Raw genomic sequence first — 17,777 nt, 5'->3', positions numbered from 1 at the left:
CCTCAAGCTGCTGCTCTTGCATTATGCCACCCCAACCATCCATGCACTTCCTTTGTCCACCTGGCAGCAGCCACTTACTGCATGTTTGCAAGCTGCCTGGGACTTGCAACTTCTTGACAGCTTCCCCCAATTTTGGTTGTTGGAAGTTAGCAGGAAGTTGTGGACATGCTCACTTAATGTCCCACAGTTCTTAACAATAACAGGGAATTCTGGGCTTGCCATTGCTAAGCATGTGGACACATTACATCACACTTTGATTGTCTCACCCATTGATGGAAATTCCCAATCCCAGTTACCATTGTAACTTGAGGACAATTTATATAGACATTTCATAATAATTTCCATAATTATTAATTTTCTGTATTTCATATTACTAAATTATACACTTTTTAATGAATACGTTGAATTCTCATCATTCAGTAGACTGTGCAGAACAAGCAATCCCCATTTAAATTTCTCATTAGACTTTTAAGAATAGGCAACAAATTTGACAATTGTAATTTTAAATGGGACTGTTCAAAGCTAGCAATATTATATCATTCTGAACAAAGAGAAAATTTAAAAAGCTAATCCTATTCTGTACTTAGCCAGCTGTTTGTACAACAAAAACATTAACAAAGAGCTGTTTCCAGAACTCACTCCAATCTTTTCTTCTATGAGCTGCCGAGCATAATCAATCTGTTGTGGTGTCCCTCGAATAGTAAATAATTTCATGTTGGGATCTGCATTTGGTGGTGGATTTCTCTGAAGTTCTATTCTTGCACCAGATTGCTGACTAATGCTCTTGATAGTTTCACCACCTGAATTTACAAAAAAAATATATTATACTGTAATCTATGTAAATTAATAACCTTAATTAGAAAGAATAACAACAAAAATCATCTCTGCTTGCTTCTGAAGTGAGAACAGAACTATCTTGGCGACATTATATTGCTACTGATATAGCATGTATAGTTTTAAACATTATTTTCTGCCTGACTTTTAACCCATTTTTTGTTCCTAGTTGTAAGTGGTAAATTTTATTTCTTGGAGATCAAGAACCATGTAATTTTGTGTCGTCATCTATACAGTAGTTCCAAGCTGTTCCACAGTTTCAATTCACAGTCGAGATTCTGGAAAACTCTGAATAGCTTTAATTGCTTTAAGAAATCAGAGAAGCTGAGAGATACATTTGCAACATACATATCTGAAAATAGAACAGTATGTTGTTGAGAGTCCCGAGTTTGGCAGGTTTTAATGCTGAACCCACTTTCCACTGAAAGTTCCACTTTCATCTTCTGTATGAGGCATTCAATAAAACTAGTATCATGAGTATACAAAGTAGCAGGAATGAGAGAAAAATACATGGAATGTATTTTCAAATATTGCTTCAACTGAAATAATCACGAGGTTTTTATTTGTGAATGAATTAACCAAAGATTACAGAGCTAAACCAATTTCGCTGTATACATGACGTGCAATGACAATAAAGGCTATTATTATTAGCTGAGTCACTCATTTTGTTGACATTTGGACAGCCGATGTGATTCATATCTTACCCAAAGAACTATTCTAAATGTGACACTTTTATAAAAATTGAAAAGAATTAGAATGTTCAAGTGTAATTCAGGAAACAACAGATTTCAGGAACAGTAATAGATAGTGAAAAAGCAGTTTAAACTGCTTTCTAAGAAACGTTTAGGGAAATAAATTAGCTGCAATCAGTATTACACCTAGTTAGAAATCACTGAAGAAAAGTCAAAGAATGATGTTAACTAAGTGAGGTCTAGTTTCAATTCCTTACTGGATATGTAAGACTTTACATATGGTCCAATCTTTTTCCTAGGATGGCGGTATCATAAATCCTATTGTTTTGTTTTGATTTGTAGGATAGAAGAATTCTTATTTATAATGAGGAGTCCATTTCCAGAAGTAATCACTTTCAGTGTAAGGTGGCTAAATACAGTAACACTACTACTGGGTAAAGTTCATTTGCTGTATCTTAGTTGCTATCGTTTTCTGTACAAAAGTTCTGCAGCCAGATTTTATTATCAGGGAGATACTTCAACAAGGACCGGGAAATGAGTTATTCAACGATAATGCCATCTCCTGACCTCAAACAGGAAAATGGCTTATTTATTGTTCTATCTCATGAGAAGCAAGTCAAGCTTTTTACCTTTCCCAATGATTAATCCAGTTTTTCCAGTGGGAACAATAAAATTAAATTCTTGCAGTCCACCAGGTGGTCCCATATTCCAATTTCCCTGACCTCTTCCTCTACCACGACCACCAGGCCCTGGACCTCCAGGATTGCCAGCCTAAATTGTGAAAAGAATTGTAATTAGCAATACTGAAAAAATATTGTGTTCTGCAGAAGCATTATTTCTATTTTGCCTTTATAGGAAAATACAATTGCCTTAAAACAAGAGAGGGGCAGGTAAGACTTTTGTAAAAGTCAACAGTATGTCATTTTTCTTCACAGAACTACCAATCAAAACAACCAAACTTTCATTTAAACAGAGAAAACATTTTTCTGAACAAAACAATAACCATCTTGATTTTTCTTCTTCCTACTACGCTAGCTTACTATCTGGATCTGGATTAATAGTAATATAGGTTCAAGCCCTCACTTGACTATGAACCTCACTTGGTAATTCTGGAATGTTCATGAACTCTTGGCTCAACCTATGCTATGAAAATAAAATACAATTCACTAGGCTGAGTTCCCAGAGTAAATGTAGGATATAAATGAAATAAATCATTCTAAGCCATTATTGCTTGTAAGATTTCTACTCTCCCTCCTGAGAGCAAGGGACATGGGGAGATTAAGTGAAAACACCACTGAACTGGCAGTATCACATGATATCAGTCATAAAATAATTCGGGGTATATGCAAAAATATTTGGGAATGCCACAAATAACTGTGGTACCTGCGGGCATAGCACACCGACTCCTAATGTAAGGATCATGGCACAGCACACAAGTTTAGCATCACCATCACTTCCAACTGAAAATTATGTCTATCAATTTCCAAGTAGCTTTATGTCTATGGAGATTCTCAGTCATCTAGGTCACAGTTATCCCAAAGGTGCTTTTTTTCAAGAGGCAACTGGACTTTCGAAGACCTTTTGCTTCTCATCCAAGAACTGATGAAGCTTCTCGGATGAGAAGTGAAGTGTCTTCAAGGAAAAACTAAGTCCAGTTGCCCCTTGAAAAAGCACGTTTGGAATAGCCAAGTATCTTTCTTCTTTAAGAAATTGACTGTTTCAAAAATCTTATATGGTTTATAAGCAATGCTTTTAAAGCATTACTGCTGAATAAAACTCATTACTAGAGGCACAGAACCAGTGAAATACAAATTTATAAACTGCAGACATCTCAATTAGTTTTAACAGAAAAATGTTCATGCACACGTCTTCCTAATAAAGGTTATGAAAAAGCAAACATCAATATTTTATAAGAGATATTAAAAACTTGGCTAAACTATTAACCAACCTGAACACTTCGAAGGAGGTCTGTAATAATTTCAGCTGCATGCTGACATCTGTCTGGTGGTCCTGTGATCTGTGCTATTCTATCAGGGGTTGTTCCATCATCTACAAGAGCAATAAGTATTTTTACAAGTATTTAAGTATTATAGATAAAAACATGCAATCTATGTATTTTCCCATGGAGGAACTCTACCTGGTTTAAATTGAATCCTTACACCAGCATCATTCTGTATTTTTTTTATCATTTCGCCATTTCTTCCAATTACAATACCAACTGCAAACCGTGGTATTGGTACCTTAAGAAATACAATACATTTTAACAAATGTTAAAAATGAATTTTAAAACAAATCAATATGTTACTTTAGGAAAAACACCGTTATACTCAACAGTAATCAACTGAGCAAGAATACTTGAAGGAGAAATTAGATAGTCTGCAGTATTTTTAAGCATTTTAAAGTCAATTTTATGATCAGTATTTAACAGGGAGTAAAGCATCATAATCAAGACGGTTTAAATTAGTGAAAGGAATCGGAAATTTATGTTTGTCCATAGATAAGGATGAACACAGGCCTAAAGTACAAATTTGCCTAAAATATTCATCATACTCACATCTAATCCTTCATTGCCTCCTATTCTTGATCCATATTCATTTCGTACCTCTCTGAAGCCACCTTGATCACGAATTAGGTCTAAAACCATTTCCTTTGCTTGCTGAAAGAAAAATGAGTACACATAAGATGCAATGATCTTACAATAATTTCTCTTGGGAAAAATACAATTTAACGTTTAAAATCTGTTCTTACTTGGACTTTGTAAGGATCTCCTGTGATCCTAAGAGGCTTATCTGCTCCAGTGTTCTGTGGTCCATCTTGAATCATCACCATTTTAACACCTGCACGCTCCTATTTAATAAAATTAATGCATTCAGATTATAAAAATATTAAATGTTCACACATAATTTTAGAAAATAAAAACTGTCAGCTTACTTGAAGCTGCTTTATAGTTTCTCCACCCTTTCCAATAACTAATCCAGCTTTGCTAGCTGGAATCATGATTTCCTGGACAGCATTTCCTGGGCCGTCACCATGATGGAATCCTGGTGTAGGTCTTCCCTTTTCAACTATCTGGTCGAGCAATCTCTTTGCAGATCTTGAAAAAAAAAAAAAAGCAATTAAAAAATTGCAATTAAAAATGAACAAAAAATAACATAATAACAATTGACAGAATATTTAGGGTGGTTGCTAACTAAAAATCATGAAATAGTCTATTTTTGACTTTTGATTTTAAACTTTGAAATGTGTTGTTTGCAGTAATATTAAATGGGAAAAGTAGAGAAAATGAGAATGCATGTGATTTCTTCATACTGCTAACAGCCACACTGAACCAATAGTACACTTCACTTGCTGTGTGCGACTTGAGAAAACAATTATAATTGAATTCTAGCCAAAACTTTGTTACTTGGCTGATCATGAATGTATAAGTATTGCTAAAAGACTATTCAACAAATCACTGTGAATGCAGGCTTCGAAAGTGAACATGTTGTGTACCTATTGCACTTTTTCTTAAAATAATAGCATTATAGAGTGGGTCATCTTGTGATTGGACCTTCATAACAATTTTTGCACTGGTTGCTAAGCAAATTCACTGTTTGCTATGGGATGGTTTTTTTTTTTCCAGGAATTGGAAGTATATGTTGGAAAAAACATTGTAAACTGCTGTCATCCGACTGTGGATGGTACATGTGGCCTGGTTGCTGGGCGCTCAAAACATGGCCATGTCAGAACTGCAAACATTTGAATTCCAAATCTGGGTTATCTTTCTTTCATGATCTGTTGTAATTTCAAATGGTTGCTAAGAAACTGGTTCTACGTTGAGGACTACCTCTAAACTAGCCTCAGTAGAGCTACTGAATCTTCCAAACAACCTGGAAGTAGTAATATTTTTCAGTGACTAGGTTAGGGGTCTGTAACCTTAAACACTAAAAGAGCCATTTGGACCTGTTTCCCACAAAAAAAACAAAAAAAAAAAACAAAAAAAAACACACACACATACAGGGAGCCACAAAACTTGGGTGGGCATGGCCAACTCGATGTCACTCACTCCCACCCAGTCACATGACCCCCCTAGCCACGCCTACCTAGCCACAAAACCATTCTCCCTCTCCCCCTCTCTGTATCTCTATGTCCCTCTCCCTATCTTCCCCTTTCTGTGTATCACTCTACATGTGTCTGTCTGTGTGTCCCTCTCTGTGTATCTCTATCTCTCTCTCTTCCTCTCTGTGTATCACTGTGTGTGTGTTTATGTCTCTCTCTCCCCCTCTCTCTGTCTATCACTCTGTATATGTCTCTCTACGTCTGCGTCCCCTCCCCCTCGCTCTGTATGTGTGGGTCTCTCTCTCTCTCTTAGAAAGCCACAGCTGGGCCAAGCCAGCAAGCTCTTCTTGGGGCACTTTGCTACTCCTTTTATTTCTTCTTTTTGGAAATCCGGGCTGTCTGAGGAAAGATCGCCAGCAGCGGTGTAGGCTTCCCTTTAGGCGACTGTCCTCTTCCTTCCCCCCCTTCTCCTCTCGCGACCGCCTGGCTGGCTGTGGCTGAGCCGGGAACTTGCACATGTGTGGGAGACCCTCCGCAACCGAGCGTCAAAGTGCAGCAAAGGCGTGCATGCTTAAGGAGGGTCTTAAAAGGACGCGGTTCTCTCCTGCACTGTGGCTCCGGCCATCGCCTTGCCATTTCATCCCCCACCACCTACACCTCTTCAGCCAAGCAGAGGGCATGAACTCTAGCCCAAAGCAGCAGGAAGTGAAAGCTGCCTTATGCGCAAATGTGGCGCGAAGGCAAGTATAGGACCACTTTGCTCCTGCACTCTCCGGTAACCTTCCTTCCCTTGTGACTCCCTGGCCAGCTGTGGCTGAGCCGGGAGCATGCGCATGTGCGGGGAGACCCTCCTTAAGCGAGCAGCCGCCCGCCTCGCGCCTTTCCTATGCTTTGGTGCTTGCTTGAGGAGGGTCTCCCCATGTGTACGCATGCTCCCAGTTCAGCCACAGCTGGCCAGAGGGTCACAAGAGGAGAGTTGCCCGAAGGGAAGCCTCTGCAGCGGCTAGTGATCGTTCCTCAGCCAGCCCGGATTTCCAAAAATAGCCAAAAAAGTAAAAGGGGTGGGGGGGAGGCCTACCAGTGATGGGACAGGGAGCCACAGCAGAGGGCCCAAAGAGCCGCATGTGGCTCTGGAGCTGCGGGTTGCCGACACCTGGATTAGGTAAAAGCACTCAACTGAAAAATCAGAAACCTTTGCACTGAAGATTGTTCATATTTCAGAGTCAGAACTAGATATATTTCGTGTGCAGCAGCATATAGCTTGGGACATTTTAATTAGGAAAAGTTAGAACACTGAACATATTTGGAAAGAAAACTCTTAATAAAAATTGTTTCAACATGATCTGAAAGCATTTGTGAAGAAACTTACTGTACTGATTCAGGTGTTCCAGTCAACATGCAAGATCTTTCAGGAAGCCCACCACTATCTACAAATGTAAATAGCATAGAATGAATACTTGTAAGCAGATATTAGTAATTTGCTTTTAAGATTTTTAGCAACAGATCACTCAACTAATTCATGATTGTTTCAATTTCATTGACATAAACTGACAATTTAAGAAAATAAAATTAATTTGTGTGCATGCAACAATAAATTATGTTCCAACTGTAACCTAGCAAAATAAAGAAAATGAAATAATTACCAGGTGCAATCTGTATTTTACATCCAGATTCTTGCTGTATGCGAGATATCTGTTCTCCCCCTCTGCCAATTACTTGAGAAATGGACAAACAAATCAGTTAATGCATTAATACCATGCACTCCACAAGTTTTAAATATACTGTAGTAAATATATATACTTACTGAATCCAACCATTCCATCTGGAACTTTGTATTCTTCTGTCATTACAGACCTGGAGAAAGAAATGCATCACAAACTAGTATTTGTACCTAGTTAGAACTAAAGTATTTTCTCCAAATAAAGAAGCAAATCAAATATATATATTTGCTAATTTTATTTCTACTCAGTTAATGTCCTTTGGTTTCCATATTTGTTTAAGTAACTATGCCTAAAAAATAATGTAGCCCATTAATATTTTAACACAGGTAGTCAAGCATTAGCCAATTAGTTAAAAGATCAAAATTTTAATAATGCTGAAGCCACTTATAACGTATGATTTTGGTAACTTATTGCAATTTATATGCATTTCAAAGATACATAATATTATTTCATTTTTTAGTAAAGTTAAGTCACATACAAAGCAAAATATGTAACAAGAACATAAATGGGAACTAAAATGTTAGAAAATTTCACCAAAACTATTTAATAACATTTTGAACTTTTAAATTTTCTTTTTCAAATGAACGCACCATTATTTATGGCAATGTTTTATACTAATAGGACAAAGAAAGTACAATTACAATTAAAAGATTTCAAGAGACATAGCAGAATCTAATGCAGTCCATCCTACTTTTTTTGGTATATACAACAAACATATTTAACAAGTGTTGCAACAAAGAGAAAATATATTGCCTGCATCATGCTGAATAGGCATCTTATTTTCAAAAAAGTGTGAGAAACAATCCGACTTGTGCCATATGAACTCAAACTAATGGAGAAAACTAGATCTATCTTGCTGAGTGTAATGGCGCATTAAAGGAAATGCAATTAATTTTCACTGAAGTAGCATAGTATAAAACAAGCATTTTCAGCTACATAGCTGTTTAACATGTGACTTAAAAATCTATTTTTTTTATCCCTACTCAACTAATTACCTCATCTGCTTCAATGTCACCTATGATGAACATTATCTGGCAAACAGTAAATAAAAATTCCCTAATCAGTTGAAGCTATAATTATTTCAATTACTGATTGAAATAACTATATGAACATTACTTTCAACCAATAGTTGTTTGGTCTGCTCACAAGGGATAATATAATTTCCAAAGCACATTTCTGATACTGATAACACAACAATTTCTAAATTTCTAAAACAAACCAATAAAAGTTTTTACCTTGAATAAGGATCAAATTAAAGAGAAATAAAATCTTACCTCTGTTGCTGATGCATGGGTGGTAACTGATTTCCAAAAGCTAAAATGAAATATTACATACTTTGATAATTTCACCAAATTATCTACAATAATGGCATATAACGCACAACTGCAAAAACATGCAAGACTAGTTTCACTTCAATATATTTGCATTTGACTAACATTACGTATTTTGACAAAACATCATTAACCCAGAAATATACCACGAATGAGGTAGCTCAAAATTGGTACTATTTTTTTTTTTTAAAAAAAGCACAGAGGAAGTATTTGACTTGGTCAATTCCACCTGGTATGTTTAGTTTAGCATTCCTTCTCTTTAGTTTACTTCTAGATCAACTGACAAGCTATGGTTTGCAAGTCTTGGCAAGCAAAAATAATTTACTATTTGGCAAATAAAGGCAAATGGAAGCTTATGTAAATTGAAAATAAAAATGTGAAAGGGAAGGAAAAAACCACATAATACCAAGGCAAAGTCTTCTTTAAATCAAGTTTGATAGCCAGCACCTGGAAGTTGTTGTCAACTAGTTTCTTTCAGGAAGTGTTTATAGTTTACAATTTGATAGCATCTACAGGTCTACCATTATTAAAGGGCCTGATCCTGTTTAATTCTAAGGCCAAACAAGATGTGTTAGATGCTGGGATGGTCTAGGGCTTTTTCATTTAAAAAGTTTTCCCCCCATGTTCTTTCTTTTTACTCCACGTGTTTTCCTGCATTACACAATACTTTAATGAGCTTCCACTCCCCTAAACACTCAATGTATACCTGAATACGAAGCAGGAAGAACTATATAAACCAAAGCCCTGCTTGTCATACATATGGTTTTCAAGCAGAAATGACCTCTGCATTTAGCTGAATACATTAAGGGCTTTTATTCATAAACTATACAAATTAAAATGCAAATTCATAACATAAAAAAGTGGTAGCTGTATTCAATACTATCATGTAATCATTCAAACTGTAAACTATCAACAATTAATAAGAAAAAAGTTCTGGTTTTTCAATAAAATATTGCTGGTTAGCATTCAAAGTTGATTGAAACTATTCTGCTTCATTTTTAACTTTTTATATTTTTAAATGAAACCAAGTTTTATAAGGAAAAAGCTAAATGATGCTTCATATATAAAGGGCTAACAATAAAGATGTTATTCAACTAAACCTAGTAACTCTGTACTTCAATATGGTTCAATGTAATTGTAACCGCTGAGCAGATTTAACAAAAACAGCCACTATCTTAAATTTTGTTCCGGCTGCAATACTAAATCTAACTACCTAAATTACATTAGGTTAGGTAGTAAGTCAGTAGATCTTACTTCTGGATAGAAGGGATGAAAAAAAAAGATTTTAAAGTCCAAGTTCTAAATTTTCATTTCTACCTTCATCAAATTGAGAAAACTAAATATACAAATGAATTAAAATAATTATCAATTTTGAAATAAAATCAAAAGAATTCTAACAAAGTTTGATTTACTGATAGAACAGTATGATTCAACATGGTAAAAGGAACTGTTGGCAGTATCATACACATTTCTACAGAGGTAGCACAGTGTACTACCAAAATGTGGCTTGGAATCAATACATCAATAATAAAAAGAAAATGAACACCACATAAACACCTCACAGGAGATAAAGAGTTTATATTGCTAAACTTTATAATCTCACTATGTAAAAAAACAAAATAATGTAAATTATTTTTAATAGTCTACCTACAGGATTCCATTATTTCTATTTAACTGGCTTAAAAATTCAAGGAAATGTTTCATTACATTTTGTGACTAAAACATTTTTAGATGTAGAATATCTTGTCTTCTATTTGGAAAGGAAGCTTTTTTTAAAAAAAGGTGTAGAATTTTAAGAATCTCTACACCTAAGCAACCAACTATAAATAAGTAAGTCATATTCTATATATGTTTGTTAGGTTTTGGCTTAGAGTAGTATGGAAACTCAATAACCACTATTATAAATCTTGGTTTATGGTTTTAAACCCATCTGACTTTATAGCCACTGTCTTTTAATTAAAATATATCTTATTCTGGATTTCTTGGTACATAATCCTAGTGAATCAAGATTGACTCAAAAATCCCTGCACCCCCCCAAACAGAAATTACTTAAGTTTATAAACAGCCACTTGAAAAGTTGCATCTATAGTCCCCCCCCTTGCCAAACCGCACAATAAGACCATGCAAGCTTAGAGAATGGCAAAAGTGAGTAACCCATGCAAAATTTAAAACATTTTATCACAACTGCACATACTTACTCCTGCCATAATATAACTTTCTAAGTGGAACTGTGTTAAAAAATATCTAAACTACTGAATTATGCAATATCCTTTTAAATCTATTTTCTCCTGTAGGTAAAATCTTGTGTACCATTATTAGAATATAGATAATCCCCAAGTAGATTAGAAAAGACTCCTGACTAAAAAGATGTCAGTTGAAGGTTTAACATTAACCCGTTATTTGGAAAAAATGATAAACAACCTTTTATTATTCCGTTTCACTAACACAAAACCAAATTTAATTTTGGGTTGCTTTTTTTTTATCAAACAGCATTGATTACTTGTTATTCATTAAGGTTATGTTCCTTATATATTACTACTTACTAGCAAAAATCAGCAATCTGTCTACAATGCAGGACAACCACTCTATGCAGCTGATGAACTATAGCTCATGAAAGTTTATGCCTTTTCATAAAATTTCTTAGTTGGAAAAAGTGGTATAGGTAGTCCTCGACTTATAACCATTCATTTAATGTCAATTCAAAGTTACAAAAGCACTGAAAAAAGTGATTTATGACCAGTTCTCACACACTTATGACCGTTGCACCAAATCCAGTCACATAACCAAACTTTGGGTGCTTGGCAACCGGCCAGTATTTACAATGGTTGCAGTGGCCCAAGGTCTTGGAATTGTCATTTGCAACCTTCCTAGGAAGCTTCTTGATAAGCAAATTCAATGGAAGAAGCAAGATTTGCTTAACAATCACATTATTCATTTAACCACTGTAGTGATTCACTTCACCATTGCAAAAAAGGTCATAAAATGGGATATGACTTACTTAACAACTGCCTTGCTGAGCAACAGAAATTTTGGGCCAAGTTATGGTAGCAAATTGAGGATTACCTGTACCAGATTCCTGATTTTTTATTATCAGAGACTAACAGGAGCTCTGCTCCTACTCCTGTTGGTATCCCACCTAGCAGAATCCTGTGCATAGCAAGATAATACAAAATTGCAAATGTCTGCTCTTAGGAATGGAGAGAATCAGAATAGATCAATATATACAACTTAAATAGCAGCATTAATTTATGTACAGTATATATTAAATCGCATGATAACGTTACAGCAAATTATAAATACTTACAATCATTGTTTGGGGGAGCAACTTTCTTAGGTTCTGGTTGATCTGCAAAATTAAGAATTTTTTAAATGTTTTGGGTCATAAATATAGATAACTTAAATAAATGGCTGTTCCAGAAGTTCAGAACGCAACTTGTCCAGTGCATTTTAGCATGTTTTTGAATTTTCAGGGAATAGATCATCTAAACAAAGAAAAATCTTATATGTTTAACATTTGGTTAGTGTAATTGGGGAAAAATGCAAAGTACTTTCATTTATCACGTATCATGTTCAATAAAAACACAGGTTTAAAAACGGTATCATGGATATCCAGGCACTAAAATGTAACAAACATTTAACTGTATTATTAGTAATTTGACACTAAAGCTAATGATGCTTCTGTAACAAAAACTGAAACAACCACCATTGTGAGAAATAATCATTCTACAATTAAGTCTGACAACAACCACAATATTAAACAGAAAATCAAAGTTTAAAATTTAACCAACACATAGCAATACAATCTCAAACTGGGGACTGTCATTCAAGCTTCCTTTTCAAATACTGAAAATTTCACAGCATAAAACTTCAAACAGGAGATTCAAAACCACTACCATAGCTACTATCCAAATTCGTTTAGTATGAGTGAAAGTCGTAGATAACCAAAATCTGATAAAAATTACTTTAAATGTTTCCTTCCCACCCCATATTAAGGAATACACGAACCACCATGATTAAGTGCAGTAAAAGTCAGACACATATTCCAAGAAATGTGTGTGTCATCCATTGCAAAAGATTCACTAGTTCATTTCACGTTTACATACTAAACACAGGTAATAAATAAAAATTCCTGCCTTTAAAAGGAGAGGGCATTCCCTCCCAGTGTGTTGTACTGCTCGGACTTGTCCAAGAGCCATCTACACATAAAATAAAAAGAATACATTACATACATCATTTGAAGCATCATTAGCTCAATCTTGAATATTAAAAGCCTCACCATTAATAAAAGGCACTTCATTAAAGTACACAAGTACTCCTTGTCAAGAGCCTTGGAAATGTTCTGCAAACAAAATTATATTCCTTCAAAGCCTACATCTCTTCCAAGATCAGAAATCTGTCTTCATGAATTTAAAAAATACTACACACTTTTAAAAGATAAACACAGTAAACTTGTTTAAGCCCATGAGCCTAAGCTTGCTATATATTTCGCTAACATATTGTAGAAGGAAAAAAAAGGTCACAGCATCATCTTATCTGGGTTCAAACAATTTAGAAGACATTTTCTCCAAAATCTATCTGTAAATTTGTAATTTTGGTGAAACTAAGTTTCATTTTAAAATGTTGCACCTGCACAATGCAAAGTCTGAAAGAGTAATTCAAGAAGAGTGTTTTGAATTCACTATAGAATTTGTTAATGTTTTAATGCAAAGATGAGTTTTCAAAGAATATTTACCTACCTTCCCAGATTCTTAAAATGTAAACATCATTGCTATCTACTTTTACGAGTACCCTAGCTGGCTTTTATAAGTCATATCTAAAGATCATGTATGTGCTTAAGATGAATTATTTTGTCTTTAAAGCAGAAAGTGCACAAACTCTCACACACACTCTTCAATCGGTTTACAATTTTGAGAAAGTATATATTAGCATCTTGTGGCATACCTCCATCTTCAAGAGGTCTTTTTTGTCCCCCATAACTGTAATCATTTGAATTCACAGATGTCCCTGATTCATTTCCAATTTTTGCTGCAATCTGGAAAAAAAAATACATATTTATTTTTACCAACAGAATTACATTGTACTACTGAATTGTTAATGAAGCAGCATACTTAGCATCCATACAAGAAGTTAGAACAATTAATCATGGAACAATTTGCCTCCAGAAGTTGTAAATGCTCCAACACTGAAAGCTTTTAAGAAGATATTAGATAACCATTTGTCTGAAGCGGTGTAGGGTTTCCTGCCTAAGCAGGGGGTTGGACTAGAAGACCTCCAAGGTCCCTTCCAACTCTTGTTATTCTATTCCTTTTATTAAGAAATCATTACTGATAATTCTGTTTTATACATGCTCCACCGATCACTTATTATATAACATAAATATTTTATAATTATTGCAGCCATTAATGTATATTATTTATCAAACTGCTTAACAAATTAATTGCTATTAGCTAACTGCTGTCCGTTTTGTCTAAACTATTAAAAGAAAAGGAACTGGGAAAGAACCTATACCTTGGTATTGAAATCCTCCTAATCCTTTACTTCCTTTAGAGCCTACCAACTGAAAGAACTTTGGCTGAACATCTCAGTAAGATTATCAAACTGTGTAGATCCTCCATAACAGAGCCAAAGGGGAGATGTGAATTGAATGAATACCACTACACTACCAAGAATACAGAACTATAGGGTTTGCAGTTACAGACTAGGAATGTGTACTACATATTTAAAATATACTAAATTTTAGAACTTAATAAAAATCAAATAAATAAATAAATAAATAAATAAATAAATAGGTCCCTTCTTTTTAAAACATGAGCACAGAATGTGTTTCTATCAGCAATCCAATCTTATTTGTGCCTCCTAAAAGTCAATCCCATTTGTTTCAGAGCACTTCAGCAGAGCTTACTGCTAAGAGCTTACTGGTATTTAAAATAATCTTGATGAAATATCGAAGTGCAATTGAATTGTCTGTTGATGTAAGGTTTTCCCCTTCAGTCTAATCATCTCTGATTCTCACAGAATGGCTAGACAAATGTCTGCGATTTTCTTGGTAAAGTTGTTCAGAAGTGGTTTGCCATTGCCTTCCTCTTAGGGCTTAGAGAAAGAGACTGGCCCAAGGTCACGCAAATGGCTGTCTGCAGGTTTCTAACCTGATGCCTTAACTACTATCCCAAGGTAAGATGTAATAATTTGCTCACCAATGTATAAGTGTCAGACAACTTCAAAAATAGCTACTGCCACAATATCTCTTTGACTACACTATTTTCTACTCTTTCATCCCTAACTTTATAGGTATATATTTTGTTCTCAAATAGTATGAAATTCACTCTTCAGTGGCTCAGCTTTGAATTTCATTTTCCCTCTCTGTTCCATGTGAAACCATTATTTCTGCCTTTAAGTAAAGGACATTTTGAGTTGAAATCCAAATCAACTCAATTTCAATTCAACTCCAATTCAAAGAAGTAATGGATGGAAACTAATTAAGGAGAGAACCAATCTAGAACTAAGGAGAAATTTCCTGACAGAACAATTTATCAATGGAACTTGCCTCCAAAAATTGGGGGCGCTCCAACACTGGAATCTTTTAGGATGAGATTGGACAACCATTTGTCTGAAATGGTTTAGGGTTTCCTGCTTGAGCAGGGCGTTGGACTAGAAGACCTCTGAAGTACTTTCAAACTCTTTTATTCTGCTATTCAAACAAAGCAGCACAAGGAACTAATTAAATTGAAGGTACAGTAGAACCTCTGATCACAAACGCTTCTGACCATGACCAAATCGGGTTCTGACCACAAAATTCACAAAATTTTTGAATCTGATCACGAACACATACTCCGGTGGCGATCAGACACGGCTGCGGGCGATTTCCCCTTCCGCGCTATTTTTTTTTGTACACACCAAATTTCCTGTTGTTTGTTTACAAACAACGACTTACGTATGGCAGCGGCATTAATTCAGGTCACAACCAAATCTGGTTGCGACCAAAGTTATGGAACGAATTATGGTTGTGACCAGAGGTTCTACTGTACTTGCCATGTTTAAGTCAAACTTGATTTGGCACTGGACTGGATATAACACTGGGAACTTTTTCAAGTACCCTCAACTTCAGGATAAAACACCCATTTAAGTTTTTTTCCTAATCATACATTTAACTCACAACAGTATTGCTATTATAGTTTTAAAATGTCATCTATTCCCTTCCCTTCTTCCACTAAGCTTAACGGTGTACTTTATCCCTTTTTAAAGGAACTGTGATTTTATTCCTATTTAAGCTGATGCACTAAACACTGAAAGTCATTCTGTATTTGAAAAACAGCATGTGGTCTCCACTGAATAAATATATGCTTTTCTGTTTCTATAATGGATCACATTTTAAAAATGTGAAATTGCTTTGTGTTTCTTAAAACATTAACTATAACCCAAAGGGAAGCAGGAAACAAAACCTCACGTTACATTATTTTAAAATAATCTCTTTAGTAATATAACAGCTCACAGAAGCCAAGAGAGTCCATTCTTTTTCTACTTCACTAAAATGCTTCAGCAAGACTGCTTCACCCATTTTTCAATTAGGTGAATTTTCTCTGAATAAAAATGCAAAGAATTTTAAATCAACTTTTAGCTTTGCTTCCCATAAGGAAGAACAGCGCCAAACACCTCCAACATCAAGAGGCGAAACACCTATTTTTAGCCATAGAAAGCCCAAAACTAAAAGAAAGGTCAAGAGCAATGTTTAAGTATTAAGACTACCTGGAAACCCTAACTAACTTCATCTCTACAACGTTTTATTATTAAATTAAGAAAATGGGTGGGCCAGAGCTGGGTGTGTGTGTGCCTCCTTGGCCTTCCTATAGAAACAAAAGAAATTATTACACACAGTGTGCAGCTTATGTTTGTGCACGGAAAAGTTGAAGTTTAACAGAACCGGTGGGCACCAGATTACGAGGAATCCGCTCTAACGCCGACAGTTCCCCGTTACCGACATTTTCCCGCGAGCGACACGCAAGCGAATATAATGGAAAATATTGCACAAGAAGTCAGCATTAGGCCGGGGGATTAAGTAAAGCCCCTCTGCACAGTGGGAGAGGATGGATGGATCGACAGGGGCGTGTGGGGGGGTGTTCAGACAACCGGACACACCCGACTGCCTTTTAGTTTTTGTTTCTTAAAAGAAACGAAGGCACCGCCATTTCCAGAAGGCGAAGTAGAAGGATGTTACGGAAATAACTTTCCGCCAAACGCGAGAGTTTAAAAAGTCAACTCATTCCGTTTCTTTCGAATCTCAATCTAATCCTTTTTTGTCCCTCCTTCTCCGTCTCCCACCGTTTAGCGGCAACAGAATGGATACCAGGCGATTTGGCCTTCCGCGCTTTTTGTAGGACCAAAAAAAAAAAATCTGAACCGAGTTCTGAAAAAAGCCGCCCGAAAGAAAAGCCATCCCAGCCCTTCAAAGGGGGAGGTAGCTCTCAGTTCCTCCGCAATGTGCGGGTGGGCCTTGGGTTTGTCTCCCTTTGCGAAAGAAGCCGAGGGGTGAATGAGAGAAGCCAGCGGCCTGCTTGGAAGTCTGAGGAGCCAGTCAGGGGTGTGGGGAAAAATCCCTTCAGGGCTCGTAATACACACCTGCCTAGCCCGTTGCAGCGCGTCTTTAAAAGCATCATTGACTGCCCCGCCACCTCCTCCGCCTCCGCCGGGTGCTCCCGAAGAAGGAGGGGGCACCGTAGAATAATCCGACATGTCTCCTTCCACTACTTCCTACCGTCCTACCAGCCTGCCAAGAAAGAAAGAAAATGGCGGCGGGCGGGAGCCTTTCACATTCTTGCGTCGCATCGTGTTTCGCGAGAGGAGGAGGGGAGGCCACTAATACCCTCGCGAGAAGCCTAGGCAAAAGTCGCGAGACTTTGAGCAGAGCAAACCGAGATGATGAAGGAGAGAAGGAAGGTTTCCCTTCCCCCCTCCCCCACCCTCAAGCTAACTCTCGCGAGATAAGAATCTTAGGATGCAGGAGGTAGAATACTCTAGAGCTTTCTAGGGTGTGAAAAGAAAGGAGGGGTGTGTGTGTGTTGTAGATCGTTAAACGGATATGCGAAGGGACGCGCGCGCAGAATTTCTTCCTGGGTTAGATAAAACTGAGGGCGTATCTCGCGATAGTTGGTTAAGTAATCTCTCTC

The 17,777-nt window shown here is 36.3% G+C and overlaps 1 protein-coding gene across 5 annotated transcripts in view; it reads right to left on the bottom strand.

Moving 5' to 3' along the window:
* FUBP1 (far upstream element binding protein 1) overlaps positions 1-17,427 on the bottom strand; it is a 29,920-nt gene extending 12,493 nt beyond the window's left edge. For 3 of the 5 annotated variants that reach the window (XM_070941248.1, XM_070941245.1, XM_070941246.1), the window contains exons 1-15: positions 17,230-17,427; positions 13,558-13,648; positions 12,750-12,812; positions 11,921-11,962; positions 8,560-8,599; positions 7,369-7,418; positions 7,208-7,279; positions 6,934-6,991; positions 4,458-4,620; positions 4,275-4,373; positions 4,081-4,182; positions 3,664-3,766; positions 3,475-3,575; positions 2,156-2,297; positions 640-800 (exon numbers count right to left, since the gene is read on the bottom strand). In XM_070941248.1, coding sequence (XP_070797349.1) covers positions 640-800; positions 2,156-2,297; positions 3,475-3,575; positions 3,664-3,766; positions 4,081-4,182; positions 4,275-4,373; positions 4,458-4,620; positions 6,934-6,991; positions 7,208-7,279; positions 7,369-7,418; positions 8,560-8,599; positions 11,921-11,962; positions 12,750-12,812; positions 13,558-13,648; positions 17,230-17,343 — 1,401 coding nt within the window. In that variant the 5' untranslated portion in view covers positions 17,344-17,427. The remainder of the gene's footprint in view (positions 1-639; positions 801-2,155; positions 2,298-3,474; positions 3,576-3,663; positions 3,767-4,080; positions 4,183-4,274; positions 4,374-4,457; positions 4,621-6,933; positions 6,992-7,207; positions 7,280-7,368; positions 7,419-8,559; positions 8,600-11,920; positions 11,963-12,749; positions 12,813-13,557; positions 13,649-17,229) is intronic. The other 2 variants (XM_070941247.1, XM_070941249.1) reach the window with 1 other exon arrangement.
* Between the last annotated feature and the right edge of the window lie 350 nt (positions 17,428-17,777).

Source organism: Pituophis catenifer, unplaced genomic scaffold (genome assembly GCF_029215685.1).
Source record: "Pituophis catenifer annectens isolate HBS135680 unplaced genomic scaffold, rPitCat1.0.hap2 SCAF_3, whole genome shotgun sequence".
NCBI classification, from domain to species: Eukaryota; Metazoa; Chordata; class Lepidosauria; order Squamata; family Colubridae; genus Pituophis; species Pituophis catenifer.
This window is presented reverse-complemented; position numbering and strand designations above follow the sequence as displayed.